The sequence below is a fragment of the Galendromus occidentalis genome, unplaced genomic scaffold (assembly GCF_000255335.2).
Source record: "Galendromus occidentalis unplaced genomic scaffold, Mocc_1.1 scf7180000077524, whole genome shotgun sequence".
Lineage (NCBI taxonomy): Eukaryota > Metazoa > Arthropoda > Arachnida > Mesostigmata > Phytoseiidae > Galendromus > Galendromus occidentalis.
In genome coordinates this window covers 1,159,234-1,179,426 of record NW_003805512.1, presented here as the reverse complement: position 1 = coordinate 1,179,426, position 20,193 = coordinate 1,159,234, and the positions used below count along the sequence as shown (strand labels likewise).

The window sequence follows — 20,193 nt, the reverse complement described above, 5'->3', positions numbered from 1 at the left end:
ATGAGACTACCTAGTTATTCGACTAGATTTCCGACTAGATCAAGGCAGGGCGTGTTCCAGCAGAATGGAAATATCTCGGTTCAGTCAGATGCAATCCTTTTTGTGATCACGCCGGACTGAGCACACAGTCTTTGAGCCTCTGGCAGAAGCGCTTCGATCTTTGCACATCCAAGCGGAATTTGAGGTCCCTGCCCAGATCAGTCCCTGAGAAGTACTGCCTCCACTTTCGTAACTTTGATAACATGTTATTGAGACCGCACGATCCTCGTTCACGATTCCCGCCGTGCACTATTACGCGTTAGTCCCGGTATCGCAACGGGCTATCTCCATTGATCGATTCTGATGCGAGATCTGAGTGATTTCCCAAAAATGAGATCGGCATGCTATGAGCTTCGTCCTGGAGGGCGATCAGGTTCTCAACCGGAAAGCCACAATTCGATATGCATGCAGATTCCATGTGCTTATTGAGGTAGCTTTTGAGTGCGAAACGTTTGTCACATTTCGTGCATTTGAAGAACTTGAGTCCGGAATGGGTTTGCATATGAGCACGCAGATTCGATCGATCAGCGAACGCTTTCCCACAGTGTGCGCATCCGAAGGGTTTCTCGCCTGGGAATCGAAGTTCAGAGTTGAGCTTTTGCGAACGAGTTCGACATGTGAAAAAAGGTCTCTGAATTCTTCTGAATCGAGATATACAGTTGTCTCAAACTCTCTGTACCTGTATGAGATCTCATGTGACCTTGGAGCAACCATTGCCTAGAAAAAGCCTTGCCGCACACTGCACATTTATGATTGAGTTTGTGCGTCAGCAGATGCATAGCGAGCGCTGGCATAGACACATAGACCTGAAGAAATTTAAAAAATTCTCGTCATTTGGGAATTCGAAGCAGACCGGGTGGTTTAGACCCAGAGGAACAATTATCATCGAGAATCGCCTCTATTTGCGACATTTTCTCTGACGTGGAATAAATTGTATGATAGATCGATTGTGACACAGGGGCTCGCAGCGCACACGATTGTTTTCAAGACTTGTCCGCGGAGCTGTATCATGCCGCTCATATTCACTTGATGTGAAGTCGTTTGTGCGGAGAGAGTATCCCAAGGGTTTTGGCATTATACCCCAAAGAACAATCCACTCATCATTCCGACCGTCGGTGAAACGCATCAAGTTGAAAAGCCGTTTATTCAAACCCAGATGAAGCGCTCGACCGACCGACCGTGTGCCTCATGACTTGATCCTCACCTTCACGTGCGCTCGGATGCACGCCGCCACGCCCGCACTCCCAGTCAGCCTCACGGTCATATTCAAGAGTTGGCAGCAACAGAGTCGACTGGACAACGCAAAGCACCAAAGAGTCGTTTGGCCGGAGCTCTTCGGAGTCGGGAACGCTCTCTGTGAGCGTTTGCATTTTCTTGACCTCCGAGGTGCGAGAGGCATTTCTTCTCTTCTTTCGGGATGCGGCGGCCTCGTTCCCATTATTCTCCGTCAGATCCACCACCATCCCAACCATAGGCGGAATACCAATGTATCTAATACACGGGAGTATCGAGCTCACCTTGCTGCACGTGGGACATTTTTTCGCCAGTTGCGAGTCTGGACTCCGATGAGTTTGCTTGTGTCGCGAGAGGTTGGATGACGTCGCGTAGTGTTTCCCGCATTCCGAGCATGAGTATCTGGAACGGCCCTCGGGCTCGTTTTGCGGTTTCGCGGAGGGAATCACCCCGAGTATGGCGTCAGTCGAGCAGGATTTGAGCTTGGTTGGCTGTGTACATCGCATATCAATATATCAGATTATCGCTCATAATGGTCCAAAGAGATATGCGAACTGCTCGGTAAAGTTTCGAAGTGATTTGCGAGGAACGTTCGACCTAGGCATCTTCGCGGACTGACCTTTTTCTTCGATCTGCCGTCTGAGATGAAAAATGCATCGTAGGTATAACAGATCGTTACGGAAGATTTCGTGTGTTTTTGTCGAGTTGTGAGATCCATGGCGCCGGAATTATGAAAGGGTTTGAATGGAGTTGCGTCGAAAGCCGGATTGAAAATCCGATGCTGCTTAGCTTCGGTGATCGGGGAAGACTGTAAGGCTCGATGGCTCTCAGGAAAAGAGCGAGTCTCGGGGTCTTGCAACGAAGTATTGGTCGTCGACGAATCCGAAAAGTCTCCCATCGGCTGCGTAGGAGTGAAATCCAGCGATCCACGGAGCTGCTGTTGGTGTGAAGGAGGATATTCAGGGAAGACCGCATAATCGCCACAGGGAGAAGCGGCTCGAGGAGGCGCAATCGGTTTGAGGATGGTAACTTCATTGGGGTGCAGGCTGTCCGCGACGGTCAGGGAATTGACTTCACCTGTGAAATGATTTCGATGAGTTTTGCAGCGAATCCGGGAGGAATGAGCGAGTAGGATAGAAAATAAGAGATGAAAGAAAGGCCGCGCATTGTGGACTTTTGGCCGTCGACAGTCCTCCACCGTCGCCAAGGGGAATAATCCCGCATCGGATCCCCAAGCATCAGATATTGAATCATCTGTAGACCGGGAGGAGCGGGGGGAGGACCGGCAAGGTAAGCAGGCAACAGTCGGCTAAAAACATCAAGCCTTCACATCAACCGAAATCCCGACCGTGGCTGCCGTCATCTCTCGGCTGATGATTCCGTTCAAGGATGAAACGCTGGCGTAAGTAATCTCTATCCAGGAAACGGGCATTTCCGATTCAAGCCGAGGAATCGCAGCAAAGGGATGACGAGCAAAAACCTCCTTGATCTTTATCATCACCGGTGGGGCCGGAGCCATCGGCCGGCCGGCTGCGCGGCCGTTCTTTCGTCTGGTCGACAGGGAGACCGGCATGCAAAGATCGAGGAGGAGATCGAAAAAGAGAACAACGAGGGGAAAAACCTGCTCCGGGATCAAGAGAGACGACGATCGGACGTACAGATGGATGGTTGGACGGGTCGTTGGGAAGAGGTGTTTCATTACGGCCGATACCGGCAGAGGTTTGCTATCCGTCGCTCTGCATACAAATGCGGAAGGACCCATATTAGCGTCTCGGTGACAAGGTTTTCTCCTATCGTCCTTCGCGGCCATTCCCTTCGTTCTCGGCCAGACTTCGATCGCACGGTCAAATTTTGACGGAACGTCAAGTGTCGCTCTCTTTTTAATCGAATCCGCCTTCTGGTATGAAACCCAGTCCATGGGTCCAGATGCGCTTCTCGACAGCTCTCGAGCCACACCTTCGAGGATTTTTCGAACCCTCGATGCTTTCGTGGGCGTTGACCCGGACTCAGAAGTCACAGGTTGTTCGGATGCGTGGTTGAGTGCCGATGGTTCTCGAGCTACCCTAACACAAAGCTCGCGCCGAGAAGAATCGTAGCGATGGCAATTCAAAGCCCACCACGACGTCGAAATATCGCCCCGCTTCTGTGGAGGGAGCATGTCCTGCTCTACTAAACTGTGACGCTATGGCTCGTACAAGGTGCCTGTTGCCCTCAGCGGAGTCACGCTTGTCACGCCTGGAATGGCAGGGACGGACGCGACTGCCCCAACGACAGCGCCTTCAAGCCCACTAAAATGTACGGTTCGTTCAGATTCTCGATCGAGCTATAGCGATGGTGCCGAAATAACGACACGGAGATTTCGATCGTAGAGCTCGGAACGATACTCGTCGTGGGGCTCCATGTTTGTTTCAGAATGATTTCTCTCGATCTTCTCTGGAAAGGGAGTACAAAGGTACTCGAATGCTTCTCTCGATTTCCCTGAATCCTCACTGCCACCACGACAATCACAGGTGGAAGCGAGCTCGGAAGAAGACCTGTTTGTCCTCGGACTCAAGTCCGATAATCGTTGGTGTGAATTATATCTTATCCTTTCAATGGTGAACGCGGGAGAGTGAAAGAATAGGAGCTCCGGCGGCTGAAACGCGGAGGTAAGTGTGAGCGCGTCCGATTGTTGAACTTTTTCTACGTCGGCCTTTGTCTGATCGGGAGGGGAAATCGGATAGGAGGAAGCATTGATCATTCCCCAGAGCGCCAGTCATACCCGGACGATCGCTCGAATTCTCTGTTCACCACAGAGGAGTGAAGCCGAGAGCAACAAGATCTAGATCAACAAGCAGAATGAAATCACCATGATCCCTAGATAAATATCTTTAACTCGAAACGACGCATATTAGGAGACAATATCGGAAATGGATAGCCAATTTTAAGCTGTTATTGCATATGATCTGACGATCAGAATCGAAATGTTAGGAAATGGGTTCTGGGGATGCTTCATGAGGCTGTCAGCTCCTGGAGAATGGTTTGGCACTTCGAGCCAACTTCGTACGCGGCCAAAAGTTTCTCTTTGATCGAAATGTCGCCGCTTTCAAAAGAAAGTCGTGAAGGGAATCGGTCCAAGAGGCGTTGAGCTCCTCTCTTCCATGGCGAGGACAAGCGAGAATCCAACACGTTAAGGAAGTGCAACAACTCTGCGAGTCGAACTGCGCTCCTCGTAGCCTGATTTCAAGGATCGGGCCAGGAGGGATACCCAGAATACCGAGGATCTGACTTTTCCTACCGGGGCGTAACTCCGCTGGCCGCTCGGCGAGGCCTTACGGGGGTTGCGGAGTCAGCGATGCGCGCGAATGTGGCACGCGTCTCATCGCTGCCACGTTATTCGCAAGTTCAACCGGGAGTCAGATAAAAGTTCCATTGAATGGAACCACCCGTTCACGGATGAGGCTGACCGCGGGAAACCATGAGTACACGCTGCGGACGGAGAACGACAATTCCAATGCCTGGACGGCGACTATACTCGTGAGCTTCATGAGTGAGCGGCAACCTCCCATCGCCTGCGATTGGTTCGCGGTGAATTCTAGGCGGGAAATCAAGGAGGGTAGCTCTTGCTCCGACGAGCGCGCTCTAAGCCATTCAAACGTGTCTGCCTACAACTCGTCGCTCTTTCACCCGTCGACGTTTCCTGGATGGGCTCACGTTCTTTGGACTCGAGACATCAGACCGCAAAGGGCTCCGTCAACAAATGCTCCAGTGTCGCCCGAAAGGCAACAAGGTTCCCGAAACATGGTTTCGTCTTTCGCGGAGAGAATCTCTCCGCCAATTTGCTGATAACGGATTGATGTCGTATTCGCACTTCCCCATATCGGTTTTTCTGGATGAGGAAAGAAAGTGATTTTTGGAGGATTCCTCCGACGATAGGACATATCCAAAATGGGTGCCTTGTCGAAACCCTTTACGCCGTATACCCGGCTTCGAGTCGCGAGCCAGGAGTGGGACGCAGTGACCATCTCTTGACAGGAGATCTTGCTCTCAGCAAGCGATCCAAGTTCCTGGGGTGAAATTTTGTGGGAGTGAGCGAAATCTCCCGAAAATTCAGTCCTCTGATAACTAGAACATTTTCTCACAGATTGCTCCACAGGTCTGATATCGAGTTCGAGAGGGTTTCTGAGTAAATTATTCACGGCTCATGACAAAACTCGTCGTGTTTCGCTCATTGTAGCTTGACCCCCATCCGGCACGACACGATTCGCGCGGAAATTAGGAAATTTATATACGCCGCACCCACGGGGTCGTTGACGAACTTGAATCTATTTCTGATTCCTATGGATATCGCATGAATATTTAATGGCACCGTTTTATGGAATATTTGTTTGGCCTGGATTCGGTTGTTGTCTCGACCTCGCAGATAAACGTGGTCCATTGACTCGTGTGACTGTTTTTTTACGCAGAAAAGTCTCTACGACATGATCCTGTTCCGCTTCAACTTTATTCGTTTTCGGGAACGCGAAGACCATGATGAGCTTGAGTAGTTTCCATGCGCGGAAGCTTCCGTGAAAAATCCCACCGGAGTTTGTCAGAATGACGAGCTGGGGTTGAAAGAGCTCTGAATGAATATTTCACGAACTTGGTGAAGGTTGACGTTCATGGTTAATGATCAGACCCGGAAAGAGTCCTTCGGGGGGCGAGCTGGACTCAATATGACAGGAAATCTAGCTTTTTGAAGAGATACGCGCCCGAGTTTTCCTTCGTCCTTACGGAATGATGACGATACAATTGGCTTGCGGTACGTCGCACGTTATGAAACAGCAAGCCCTCGCCTCCCAATCATCAATGTACGGGATGGTACAGAAGTTCGAATCGATTTCGCTCCGCCTCTGATCAGGATTCAGGATCCACCTTAGGAGGGGCGGGAGCAGATCAAGGAGTTACCGCAAATCTTGTAGAATCTCAACGAGCCATGAATCTACGAAAAATGATTCCTGACACCTCCATGAGGACCACTCATTGTGAAGCAGCGTCGTTTTTCCGTTCCGAATACAATACTGACTTTGTATATGAAGGCTGATTTCCGGGCTCCCCCGCCGAAACGAAGCGATCGAAATCATTTATCCGCATTCGTGCAGATCACACGGTTATCTTTTCGATTGATCGACGGACAAAACGAGACCCTCGCATCATTAGGAAGATTGCGGCATCATAGGGTGAAGCGATCATCAGCTTCTTCTGCTCGTTGAGCAATGGAGCGGCTCCCGTATCCACCTGTATAGGCGGAATTGACCCGTCCTCCGGAAGCATCACAGGTTTTCGTCCGAATCGATTGCGGATCGAATGTTCCGGTACGGCCGGGATACGCAAGGCCTTTTTAGTTTTTCTCAATCAGTCATTGTGTGTCGAGGGATACTTGACCAGCTACCAATGTACATGCCGAATCCGCTCGTGGTCAGCAAATGCGACGCACGTCTCTATCCTGGTAGCTCGAGTCTTGAATATTTGTCCAAATTAACGGAGAAGACCGCAGGAGCAAGCAAAGTCTGGGGACACTGTTTTTTGCATAGGTTGCGAATGGAGATCAGTTACTCTTACTGGGGCACTCGTCGTCTCAATGCAAACACGGATAACTCGCAGGGGGACTCGTTCTACTTGAGGGCAGCTTCAAGAATTGAAAACTGTGAGAGATATTCGATCCCTCCACCATATAAGGCTACACGGCTCGTATATACATCACGTCATAACTGATATCCGCGGTCTGAGTTCCGCTCTAAAGCTGTCCCTCGCCTCGAATCTCGAGAACTAAGTCCTTGCCGAGGAGCGAAGTCACATTAATGCATTCACCAGGAAATCCTCAAAGTCGACTGAATCAGGCTCCGCACCAACTTGTGTAGGCTTTGTGACCGAGGGAGGGATTTGTTAATGATCTTGGAAGCTCTCTCTGCTTGCTCAGGGCGCATCACACGATGATGAACGACATTTTCCTCAGACAGACGAGGTGACCCACGGGTACCCGATATTGGGGCATACCTGATCCCTCACGGTGCTAATTGAGCTCGACCGAGTCCGTGCGCAACCCGTGAACGCTTGCGCCGCGCCGCCCTCAAAGAGCCACCCCCATCCTCTCTTCTGCTCACGGGGATTCAGTGGAGATTCTCCCAGCATCTGAAGCATTGAGCCCGACGGTCGTGCAATTCATTGAGTCATAACCGGACACCTTTCGAAGAGGTTTCACCGTGCAAAGCTCCGTGAGCCTGTCCCAGCGCATGATCAACTCTCGAGCCGTCCTTTTTTCCAGGAGAGGAATCCAGTGTTACACGTTTGAGGTCAGGATTCAGGATACGGACTCGCGCTTCCGAAATCCCCGAATGTCCGCGCATGGAAGCGGTTGGAAAGGTTTCTCACGTCACGAAGACACGAGAGGCCTTGGGACACGGAAGTCGCTCCCAAGAGTCGGCGTCGAGACGCGGAACCACTCTCCTGCCATGCACGTTTTTCTCCAGGGAAAATCATAATTCAAACTCACCGTGGCGCGCGATCGCGTTGAACTTCTCCTGTTCCGCAGCTCTCCTGAGCTCTAGGGCGGCGACTTTTTTCTTCAGAAGGTAACACCGGGGCATATTCGCAGATCGAAGGTTTCCGGTCTGACAAAACAAGATGGTACTAAACGACGGCGGTTATTAGTTTTCCCGTGAGGAAAAAAAGTCCCCCACTGGAACCAACCCCCGGAGTGAACAGTTGATCTCGACAACTCCAACAAGGGATCAACAGAGAGCCCTTCAAAGCGGAGAGGGCAACTGATATGGCCCGCCCACGGGGCCTTCCACGTGGAGTCCACGCCTAGCCATTTAGGATTCGCCGCCGGACCCCAAGAGTGAAGGCGCATCATGAACCTACGTTTTCAGAGAAAAATTCGGGGTATATGTCGAATACCCAATATTTCCGCTAGACATTCTTTTTCTTGAATAGAGCAATACCCTCCCGCTGATTTCCCATTGTTCTGGAACTGCTCGAGTATACAATGTCCTCGGGTGAATCTCCCAAAGCGAAGTATGCAGAAAAGATGCAGCTCGACTCAAATATTCATTTGTTCCGGGCTCGTCATGCGCTTGCGAGAGGGTCCAATCTTGTTTTTGAATCTCCAGAAGCTTATGATTGGGACCCCCTCTTCCTAGCTATCTCGGCAGTTTCGGCTTCATTGCCGAGAGATTCCTCTAGCGATCATAAGGTTTGATCGGAAGTCTGTCGCGAAATTCGGTTCGCGGCGACAAGCAGAAGACAACGTCCCATCCTACGTCCTGTTGAGCGGCTAGGACACAGCTCTGGGATATTCCGAGTCACGCGTGACGTTCCTGAAGAGCCGCATCGATGGAGGTCTTCGACACTCGTGAGCTGAGCAAGGTCTGGCGAATAATTACAAGGCCAAGGCTAGGAACTTGACCGCCATTGAGCTCTGACCTCAAGAATCTCTCTCCGTAATCCTCTCTCTCCGATAATCCATCGGTGACAAGCAGCTTCCGCTCGTATCCCGAAACCTCAAATTTGAGGAGACGGCGTGGCATCCCCCAAATACATACATATATGTAGGCGTCGGCGGAGAGAAGCTTGTCATTCATTCCCTTAAATGTTTGAAATTATGATATGAGATATGACTATTCGTAACTTACGCATCTCCAATCGATCAGCCCTCGCCTTCGAGGCGCTCTCCGAATTCGCGTCGATGGCCTGGTTGAAATAAGTCTACAGCAGATAAACAGTCTGCGGTCAGAGTTTCTACTGCCCCGTTTCTGGGCTTCCGGACTTCCTCCTTTTTCTCGATCAAATCCCGTCCGAGGATTGGCGGAACTAAGTAAGCTTTGTTAGACGGCTCGCGGAGCCATGAGGTACAGAGGATGAGACTCCAGACACAGACCGCGGACTGGGTTCCCAAGGACTGTCCGGCACCGCAAGATGTCCAGCTCGGAGATGACGCTAAAATCAAGGAATGAGGTGCGTCGGAAATGGGGTGTCCGTCTACTCCTTGGCTCAGCCCGTCTACTTTTAGCTCAGGAGCTCAGTCTCCTCTTCAATTTTATTGGAGCCTCCATAGTTCAAGGAGGTATGTTTTATCTGAGACGGGGATAGGCTCGACACCAAATCAGTCGAGCTAAGAATCTGAGGTCAATGCACCTGAGCGAGAAAAGACGGAGCCCGAGAGTGTTTCCGGTTCCGAGTCAATTGCAAGCAAGGAAAATGCCGATGATCGGCCACAGTCATCTCTCCGATCGACGATGTATCCACGGAGATTATCTTATTCTCTATGATCATTAATTCAATCGAGATTAAAGGTTCGCGTCGCACTCCCGATGAGAGCCAAGGGACGTCGCCGCTCGTCATCCCTGATAAGTACCAATGTACTTCTCCCGTGTCGGGAGACCACGGGAATGAAATGGGGAGAGTTTATGCGGAGCATCTTCGAGAGGCTACTCCACGTCATGCGACGAACGCACAGAAAACTGAGGGATCAGAACTACTCTCAATATTACATTCGTAGATATGCGCATAGTCTTCAACGCAATACCAATAACTAATTCCAGAACAGAAGATATCCTCTAGAGTTGTACTCATCGTCGGAGGCTCTGAAACAAAACACTAGATCACTCCTGTAATCTTCTCTACCGCGCGGAGAAAAACTCATGGTCGGGCGCCGTATAATTCTTCGATTGACATCAGCTTACTCGTCGCTCAGAGTGAGTTGACAGCTGACACCTCAGTTTCGGAAATTAAGTCAGCCGACACATTTGGATAAAGCTGGAATCTCCAAGCAGATTTCTCATCGAAGACTTGTAAGGCATCAGACTTCGTAGCATTGCTAAAGCGCAAACTTTTCTAACGAGTCTGATTGTGAGAAAGATCGAGACATCCCTCCACCAACCACATCGAATAGCACCGATGCGAGCCCTATCCGAGGGCAAAACGCTCCGAATCGAGCTGAGGGCTGTGGGGAACAGTGGGAGCGTCCGAAACGCTCCCAGGTTGAGCCGCTTCGTTGATCGTTTCAGACCATTTGAGAGGCGCCAACAAATCAGTCAACCAGCCCGGCTGCCCACACTTCTCGATTGTTGCCCGGGCCTGGACACAAACAGGTACTCAAAACGACTGGTCATCGAAGGTCATGGATTCAACTCCGCGTTGATTGGAGTCGGAGAACAGAAGCTGCCGGGAGAAAACTCCAGTCCGACATCGAGCTCTCGGGGTGATTCTCAAGGAGCGGTAAGGAAACGTAGATAATCATCCTCCACTCATATGACGTGCATGATTTTCCTTCTGATGAGTCGCTCAATCCGGAGGCTCGCCCCAATGAGTATAATTCACTCAGACTCTGGGTCGATGGACACATTGAATGGGCAACTCCACGTTCCTAAAATCAAACGAATCCGGATTCGGATCATTGGGTCGGAAGAAAAATGCCAAATAATGCCGCCCGATTTTTACAAGATCCGGCGTTGTCCACCTTGTCGTCTTGGAGCCTTTTCGAATTCCTTTCAGAGAAGGTTTGAATCCGTGTCGACCGGTCATCCTGGTCATCCCGCGGTGAGCCCTGTATGGATGGTCAACACGTTCCCGTCCCTATCATTGGGAATGCTTTCCTCAAGCCTCAGAGGCATCACCGAAAATCGTCCGATTGGACATTCACGGCGCCCATTTGCTCTTCCAAGCATAAATGTGCCGAATCGGCCAGCTGGAAATACGAGAGCGCGTCTGACCGACCGAGCGTCGACCTCCGACAAGACTGTTCTCGGCGTCGGGATTTCTCGTATGCCTCGGAGAGTCATAATATGGCGATTCGGTCTCAGACTGCAAGTCATTCGTCACCACGGCAGCGGTGCGGAAGTTCAGAACGCGGAGGAGCTCTTTGCGCCAGGCTATATTCACCATCTAAGCTCCCATCGCGTACGGGCTGTTGCCTCGACCAACGCTTGCGAGCAACATCGACGGAATGCAATCGAAGAGCGAACTCCATTAGAGCTTTGTCTCACCATGGAGAGCTGGATGGCAGCCCGAGCGACTTGTTCAAGCGGAGTGTTCGTCGCTCAGTCAGGGTGTTCTCATGGGGGCTCTCAGACGCATCTTCGTCCTGAAACGTTTCATCGTCCCCACGCGGAGCCTGTATAACTAATAATACTCCTGTGTTTAGTGTTTCTTCCTTAAGGAGGGAAAAGGATGACAATCTTATTGACTTTCAAAGACTTGCTGAAACATCTCATTCTCCTCTACGACCGAAATGCGACAGCTCACGGATCCACACGCAATGTGCATTCTCTCGTTGAAAGGTCACAACTGTCTATGTGAATATTAAATCGCGCAATCCACAAGTCACCGGAGCGTACGTGCTCCCCGTTGTCCTGCCCAGATTGCTTGGACGGTCTTCGGTGATCTACGACCGCAGTCATAAACTCAACCAATTCATAAACCCTTTGTTTATTCGTCGGGCAGAATCCCCCCTTCAAAGGCTCGGGACTCATGGATGACGCTACTCCGCTCGCACACTAACTTGACACAGGTACTTGACCCGTATATTGGGCACGGGCTTTGCATGCCATCATGCATGGATTGGAACATCCAGAACATCCTCGTCGTTCGATACCAGACATAGGAGAACTCCGAATCAGCGAGGCTCGTTCCCTGGATCTTCCTCCCATCCTTGAAGTCCAACTTGGAACGATTCCCGCGTTCCGTCCGATACGAGGAATGGGAATGCGAGAAGAGAGGAGTAGCACGAGCACAATAGCTGCACGGCCGACGTAGGAACGATAGCCGAGGTGAGACGCGTACCACCATCCTCGCGTATCTTATGCTCATCAAGTTGTCATAAACGTCTCAAGAATAACCGGAAGCGCTTGTCCGGTGCGGAAATCACTTTCCGCCGCTCCCGCCCCGTTTCTTTTCGCGAGTCGTACGGCGTCGCAGGAAGGCGTCGCATGACAGAAGCGCTATTCAGACACATCACTGTGTCGGAATCAACGTTTCCCACCGAAAGCGAGCTCTATAATATGCAGTCTGGGGATAGGCGACTATTGAGCCGAGTAAGGGAGCCGTACGGCTCGCTAACTGTTGAAGACCTGTAGTTGTTCTCTTCTAGGCCTTTCTCTTCCCCGCTGGACCTCGTCGCGTGGTCGTGTAGGGGCAGGAGGGAGAAGATGAGCATGCTGTCGGGCAGGCTTTGAAGGGGGCGTAGGCGAACGGAGCCCCAGGAGAAGCGGGGCGCAGTGGCGAAGCGGGGACGACAAGATAACTTGCGCGAAAAAGAGCCACAACAAAGGGATGCGGCCGGCCGGGACACTACGCTTCGGCCGCTGGTTGATATGGATAGCGAACAAGAGGAGAGCAACATTTTATTGTGGCCTTCATTGCAAGCGGGAACGGGGCAGACATTTATCAGAAAGAGTTAGGTCATTATCTATTGTAGCCGGCCGGCTGCTCGCTCGACTCGTCGGCTTGCCGGTCGGCCGACGAAAGCGAGACGAGAATGGCCGCTGACTGATGACAGCGATAACGACCACACCGGTGTGCCTAGAGAGAAGGCCTCCTTTGCTGTTCGCATGCGGGGTTTCAGGGAAAAGCCCAACCCCCATTTCAATTGTTGCTTCCAGTGTCCTGTTCCACTTCTCCTCCCCGCTTCATTCACCCACAGCTCTCTTTGTCTCGCCCCGCTCGGCGGTTGTCGTGAGTCTTATCGTCTATCGTATCAGTGATTGCACCGGGCAACTCGAATCCGCTGATCATCAATCGGAAGTCCTTCCTTGGAATCAGACACAGCTTGTGGGGAAAAAGCTGGACCCTGGATTTAAACCAGAGAGCCCACGCCTTCGCCCATGTGAATCTATTCCGTCCGGGAGTCAATCAAATCAAGGCTTTCCTCCCGTTGCCGTCGAAGCATTGCGAGACGGATCGCCAGCCTCCAGAGTCGGCTCCCGCGAATCCGGACTCTACCGACCGATGGATGGCTAGATGGAGCGAAGGACGGATGAGGATCTGCCTGAAGATGGCAGATAGCTCTGAGAACCCGGCTATCCACCGGCTTTCTGATTAGTGCTCGGGGTAACGATTCGCATTGCCACCAGGTCTCACAGCAGGAACTCGGACTGATGAACCATCGTATTTATTATCTCAAAGAGACAAGAACAGCCGGAACCTATCCTTGAAATCGGGTCCGCAATCGCTGCTGGAGGTCGTCATCCGTGAGTTTCTGTCAGTGATCTCCTCCGCCGAGTCCACCCGATTTGGATGGACTTTTCTTCGGGTCCTGCAATTCCAATCAGCTTGCCCGCATCCGAGTGCAAAGCCGGGGTCTGACATAAATAATCAGAAGGGATTTCGGTGTACCATTAGCTTGTCTTTCTTCCATCGACATCTATGCTTCTCCATGTACTTTTCGGCTTTAGAACGCAAACGTTCCATCACCTGACGTCGTATCATCTCCGCTTCCGTAGTTGTCTCCGCTTTCTGCATCGCTAGTCGTATTTTTTCGTCGCGTTTTCGCAGGCGAATTTCCGCCTTCTGCACCTTCTCGCGGATCGATTGCTCCTCTCTAGTCAAAGGTCGATCATCAGGCCTCGGGACTCGATATGACGTCACCAGCTTGACCCAGTCCTGTCATGAATATGGAAGCAGCCGGGGATCGAGCTTTCTCACTGTACACATCGGGCGAATGCCCGTTGAAATTTACGATTACCTGGTCGAAATCGATGTCGAAAATCTTCTCGATCTCTGCCACGCTGATTGTTTGCTCCATGAAGTCTTCACATTTGGAAGAATGGACGCCGCTGCGTCCGTGGTAGGAGGCCGTCCCGTCAAAGCGCACTCTGAGTCTCGAGGCCGACGTACCATCCGCCGGTTTCTCCGTCGAGTCCCCATTCGGAAATCCGGAGATCTCATCAATTATGCTGGAACTCGTCGATTGTTCGTCATCCGACATCTCCTTCAGGGATTGAACGACTCTATTATTACTTTAGATATTGATGTACCGGCGCTCATTTCCGAAATGATCGAACGGATATCTTCATTCCATGAGAAGTAATCACAATGCGGCTATAGATAATCATCCCGTTTCCGCAGGGAGCACGTTCCTACTCTCGAATTTCGACTCACTCTGTTGGAGTCCGCTGTCTCTAGGAACTTCTCCCGCAAGGACCTCAGAATGTCTGACAGCTCATTCTCCTGAGTGGGCACGCGGATGTCCTGCTGTCCCTCCATCGGCGACAGTCTCCACTTTTCTCGAATCCTTGGAGCTCAGCAGGAAGTGTTGCGATAGGCTTCGTTATCGCAGAACGATAAGTGAAAGCTATACGAATACATGGTTCGTTCCAAGATACACGTGAGATCATCGCGGGATATCGGCGCTCGAGGCTTCCAAAGGCTTTTCAGTTGAAATTCAGTCCCGTCCCCCCTGAAATCCGAGAGGGTATCTCATCGGTGGACAAAGATCTACGGCTTCCGGCGTCAAGAAGCATCCTCGAGGGTCCCAAATGATGGTGCCAAGCTCAAGCAATTACTGGTAATATATTCGTGAGCGAGAGAAGCATTCGATTTCGAGCCAGCATACGGTATCGGCATGGGAAATCCGTATACTCCCGTCATGCGATGGAGAGTTCCCCGTGATTCCATGTATCAATGATCATTTTCTCGGAAGATATCCTCTTATGCGGTCGGTGCTCGGAGCATGAGTCCGATTCTCGCAGGCAGAATCTTAGAGAGCCGAAGAATCTTGCCCATGACTACATCACCCATCGAGTCGTCCGCGGGTGCTACGCAGTTTTGCTCTCGAAACTGACTCCTCGGCCTATCTATGACAGATTCCTGAGTCCCGATCGAACCGAGCTCCCTCAATGGGTCTCCAGCACGAACATTTTATTTATTTTGGTGAATTCTGGGTCTTAGAGATCGGACCTTCGTCTCATCTCCTTATTTCTCTCACTTCTCCTCCTGCTCCACCCCCCTATCGATCCTGAAAACTTTCCTCATGACCATCTTCCTGATCCGCTCTCTGACCAATGTCATGATTAAGGATGTTTTAAACCGGGTGTACGTTGAAGAGGGCTTATGAACCTACTCACAACTATCCGGTCAGATCCAAGAATTCGCCCTATCTGCGCAGGAATTCCGATAACCTTCCTGAGTGAAAGCAGACATTGAAACTCGCTGGCGTTTCTTCTTTTGATGATCGTGGATGCCAAACTGGGCGATCACCATAACGAGTCTCCTCTTCCCTGACTTGTGAATTTCTTCCGCTGTGTACTTCTCGGCTGGAATGATGGTCTATCATAAAGAATGCCGAGGTCGCAATTCTCTCCACGTGTCCCATATTGATTTTCCTATTTCTACGGATTTTCATCCTTATTTTTCTCTCGACTTGATCTTCTCCCGATTTATTCTTCCCTCAACGATGATCGGTCGACGACTCGTCAAACATTAGACTCCGAGCTGTTCCCAAACCTGAAAACTGGTTTTAAGTCTCACAGACATAAAGGAGAAGCGTAGCAATGAACGTAGAAACCCGTAGAACGTAAAAGGAGCATATCCATATACTTTCATTAAGATCTTATATGTGTCTCGTTGGATTCAAAATCTATACATCAGTAAAGATATCTATGGACAAAATTCCGAAGTTGCCGAAACTGAAAACTAACAGCTTTTTTTCCAATTTTTTCCCCTTCCTAACCCCCTGCTGCATGACGCTTGTTTTGGCTCCCTGATTGGATTGTTGATTGACCGTACATCCGTCGCCTAACCAACCCTATCGTCGGATGTGTGCTAACCACTCGACCACATATTTTAACTCTGTAATGTCTGCCCGCGTCGTTGTGCATGCTACTTCATCCTGCGCCTGCCCAACCAAAAACACAGGACGGAACTGGTATCACACTCACTAAACTCAAGAGGACATCCGTGCGCGTCAACAACATAGGATCTTCCGTCGAGGACTCGGCTGAATACGTTTGCGTCGACGACGGAGGACAACCGCAAGTGGGGTTGAGCCAATCTGACGGCAATCTTGTCGATAGCGTTGTGAGCGTCGATCGCGTTGACCACCGAATCGAGAAACACAGCCACCGCAGCAACGAAGTCGATCTCAACAACACCGACAGTCCAAAGAGCCGCTCTGCGAGAGAACCTTCCACCCACACCGTGTCCGTCGATCCGACGATGACGGGCGCTCGGTCGAAAGGTCGCCCACCCCTTCGACACATTCACTCCGAAGGTCAAATCATCACAACTCCTCTTACGGCTCTTGTCGACCAGGAGGTTGTGAGGAACAATCTCGACCGGAGTACCGAGTGCATGAACACGCTCGAGGAAGAGCCCGACTCTTCGCATCCGCATCACGTCCTCAACCGGAAGGAGAATCTAAGCAGTTTGCATCTTTTGAAGGACAACGACGAGCATCCCGTACGCCGAGGCCGAGCGGTGGAAGGCCCAGGGTCGCCCCCGGTCACCAGCAGCCCTAGAGGACCTCGAGTCCGATCGAGGGCTCCCGACCGGGAGGGGGATTCCTTAGGCAGGCCACCCCGTACACCAAGGAGTACATGTACGAAGTCAAAGCGGACGACGAACACAGATCCAGTCGGACAAGCACCGGCTTGTCCCGAGGATTCACCTACACAGAGCAGCAGAGCAGAGACAAGACCTTTTCGCCTACGTCGCCTGATCGCGTCAAGTCCAAGGTCGAGAAAGGTCTTGCGTTCACTTATTCGCCGAGCGGTGCCCCGACGAGCCGATCCTCAAACAGTCCTCTGCACACGACCGGTCTTCCTCCAGCCTGACCGACTCGATGTCGAGAAGTTTCGGGTCGACGCCACCGACATCGCCGACAAAGACAGCCGGTGGTGATTCAATCTACTCACGACCCACCGCCGCCCCTAGGACCGTTACGTCCTCCAGGATGAGCGGGATGACGTCCACGTCACCACCCCGCAAGTCCCCGATCCCACAGAAACCGAAAAGCGCTTCCAGACCGGGGGCCGTCACGCCTTCATCTCATAGAGACATCGACTCCAGTGGCGGCAGTGAAGAGGAGAACAGCGACGAATCTTTCGAGGAGTGCAGGCAGGAAAGACCGCCGAGATCTGCCGGCGTGGTTACCGGGAGGTTGGACACGAGCGCCGAACGCAAGGTTTCGATAATCAATCCACCGGTCACCTCCACAAGGACCTATCCACGCAGCTCGCACAGTCGGACTCCCCCACCGCAAGAGGAATACTACGCCACGCCCAAGTCCGCGCTCGTCAAGAGCTACGAAATTCCGGTCAAAAGGACCGTGACACACACCTCGTTGACGACACCGTCTTCGGACCGAAGTTTCGACTACAGTTTCGACTCTGCGAGCAAGGGTATGATGGCCCCGAGCACGCACCGTTCTGCATACGGCCAGCCCTCTGCATCTTACAAGGTTTTTATTTTGCTTCTTTTGTTTTGATTCTGCTCCAGTTTCTCTCTCTCTATCGGTCCGCTCCGGCGAATGCCCCGATTGCGAACTGTCAGAGCTCATCGATTGACGATGGATCGTGCGTGACCTCTATAATGATGATTACGACGATGATTTCCGCGTGATCGACGATGACTTTCATGACCGCCATGCTATCAGTAGCTACATAGTGTGTATGAGAATGCGCAATCACAGAACGATCCCCCGCTTGTAGACTCCCTTTTTTTGAGAGCACAGAGTTCGTTTTTTGAGTCTTTAAAACTAAGAGTGTGACTTTCCTCATAGGTGTAATTTTTTTTTTCGAAATCGCGAGTACCTAGTTCTTGTTTCAGAAGGTGGCGTAGTTCGTGCGATGGATTGGATCAATCTCTTCCACCTTATAAATATGTACTGGGCAAGCGAATGACATGAGTCTGTTGGAATTCGTTCGTTGCCAGCTGTGTTTGCGGACATGGATTCTGGATCTGCTGGCAGATAGAGGAGAACAAGCTCATCGACGCTAGGGTTTAGATAGAGTTCGGATATCTAGGTTTGCCAGGAGCGGAGAGATGGATATTTGGCTACATCATGTGTGTGGGAGTGTTGTTATGAGATGTGACAGCGGTCAGTCTGTACTCTTGGCTGTGGATGAAAGCGGCGTTTGCACGAACACTCGCGCCACCCCCATCCTCAGTACCGCCAGGATTCGAGAGATAGAAGTCAGGAGACTAGCGCGGTCAAGGATACCTCGTTCGGATCGCTAGGCAGGCTATCGAAACAACCACCGAAGTCGCCTTCCGCATCTTTCGAGAAGGATTCCCAGGTGAGACCCGCGCCGAATCCTCCCTGGCATTCTGGCATGATGCGTCACATGGGAAATGACAACGTTCTCGATACCCGTCTACGTTGTCTGGCATTTTCGAAGCTCCACGAGGAGCCGTGCGCAATGAAATCGGACGGACACGATGGGATGAAAATCCAACCTCTTCGTCTAAATGTTTTCCAGTCCTACACGTCGACGACATCGTCCGGCCGATTCGAGAAGACGGAAACCATTCCTCAGAGATCCACTGGGAACGCCGCAATGGAAACGGGCGCGAGCCCAACGGCGGCCGGGGGTTTGGTTTACGACGACAAGACCGGTGAGTACACCAGATACTCAACTACGACTCAGCAGCAACAGCAAACCCTCGTCACGGAGCACATCGCGTCCACTGGTCGAGTGATGTCCGTCCCGGTGGACCAACTGCCAGTGAGTGCTCCAGTTGGTTCTAGCTTGCGTCGACCGAGTTTTAGAGCGGAAAACCTTCTGTCACAGATTGAAAACCCCTCGCAAGTCTTCAGCATACAGTCGGGGAATTCCTTGATCGAATCTCCCCACAGCAAACGATAGTGAAGACCGAATCGATGAAGTACGACAACGGAATGGCGTCGAACACAACGTCCTCTTCGACCAAAACCGGCCCAGTAGTATCGACCGAGACCCGAAAAGTCGCGTACTCGGTCGATACCATCGCTGAAGACGGACTCCCGCTTGGCGGTTAGTATTCAACGACGAAAGTTACGACGCAACACGTCCCGCCCCACGACATATCCGTCGAGCAGGAAGGCGAAATCAACTCGTGGCAGACCATCTCTTCAAAAACTCGCACCGTGGAGACGGTCACGTACAAGATGGAGAGAGATGGAGTCGTAGAGACTCGCGCAGAGCAGAAGATAACCATTCAGAGTGACGGCGATCCGATAGACCAAGCGCTTGCAGAACCGCTTCCCCAGAGATTTCGTCCCCGACTCCAGATAACAAATCATATTGAAGGAGTTCTTAAAGAATTGTCCTCCGCCTCTCGTTGCAGGTGGAGAAGATCGAAATTCAACAACAAGGAGGAACCTAAGCGTTCTCTCGTTTCGACCATCTCATTCACCTGGGATCCGAGATCGGATCGGGAATTAATTCGCAGATTGTGTTCTCGAACTCAGCGGCAGAACCGACAATTTTTAGGAACCCCCGCGAATCTTCGAATAACGAACACTAGGGCTGGGCATTCATCGCGCGCGCGATACGCGCGAATAAATGCGCGAATTTCTGCATTTTTTTGTCGGGTGCGCGAATTTCCGTGTTTCTATTCGAAATTATTTTTTAACGCTCTAATCAACTCTGAAGTCATTTTCCTTGTACCTTGGTATCGGAGGAGCTCGAGCAGACAATGTAGAAGCTTCGAAACTAGATGCGAAACGATACTGATTGCAATCGGCGGAGTGTCTGTCCGCGCTTCTTGACGCCGCGCAAGTCGGAAATGTTCGCCAAGTGTGCGTTCGGCGAGGCCAGAGAAACGATCGAAACGTTCGCCGTGTCAACAACGCAGAGGAATCGCGAGCGCTATCCGATGGTGAAATCGAACGATCTCGGAAGTTCCGCGAGATTAAATGTAGGATACTCCGTGTGACCATTTGTGTGAGCCGACCGTAAGTTGAAGATTCGATTATGGAACCTC

The 20,193-nt window shown here is 51.4% G+C and overlaps 2 protein-coding genes across 2 annotated transcripts; one reads left to right on the top strand and one right to left on the bottom strand.

Annotated features, from left to right (window-relative positions):
• Window positions 1–298: 298 nt before the first annotated feature.
• Window positions 299–7,877, bottom strand: LOC100899803 (transcriptional repressor scratch 2-like). Its single transcript, XM_018641100.1, has 5 exons — window positions 7,784–7,877; window positions 1,892–2,349; window positions 1,557–1,754; window positions 719–845; window positions 299–609 (listed from the first exon to the last, which is right to left on the bottom strand). The coding sequence occupies exons 1-5, from the start codon at window positions 7,875–7,877 to the stop codon at window positions 299–301; spliced, it is 1,188 nt and encodes a 395-aa protein (XP_018496616.1).
• Window positions 7,878–16,104: 8,227 nt separating this feature from the next.
• On the top strand, window positions 16,105–19,593 carry LOC114828452 (putative uncharacterized protein ENSP00000383309). The gene is given in 7 exon segments (XM_029112678.1): window positions 16,105–16,684; window positions 16,687–17,010; window positions 17,013–17,686; window positions 18,396–18,524; window positions 18,708–18,953; window positions 19,085–19,459; window positions 19,555–19,593. Coding segments are annotated over 7 exon segments (2,367 nt in total).
• Window positions 19,594–20,193: the final 600 nt, after the last annotated feature.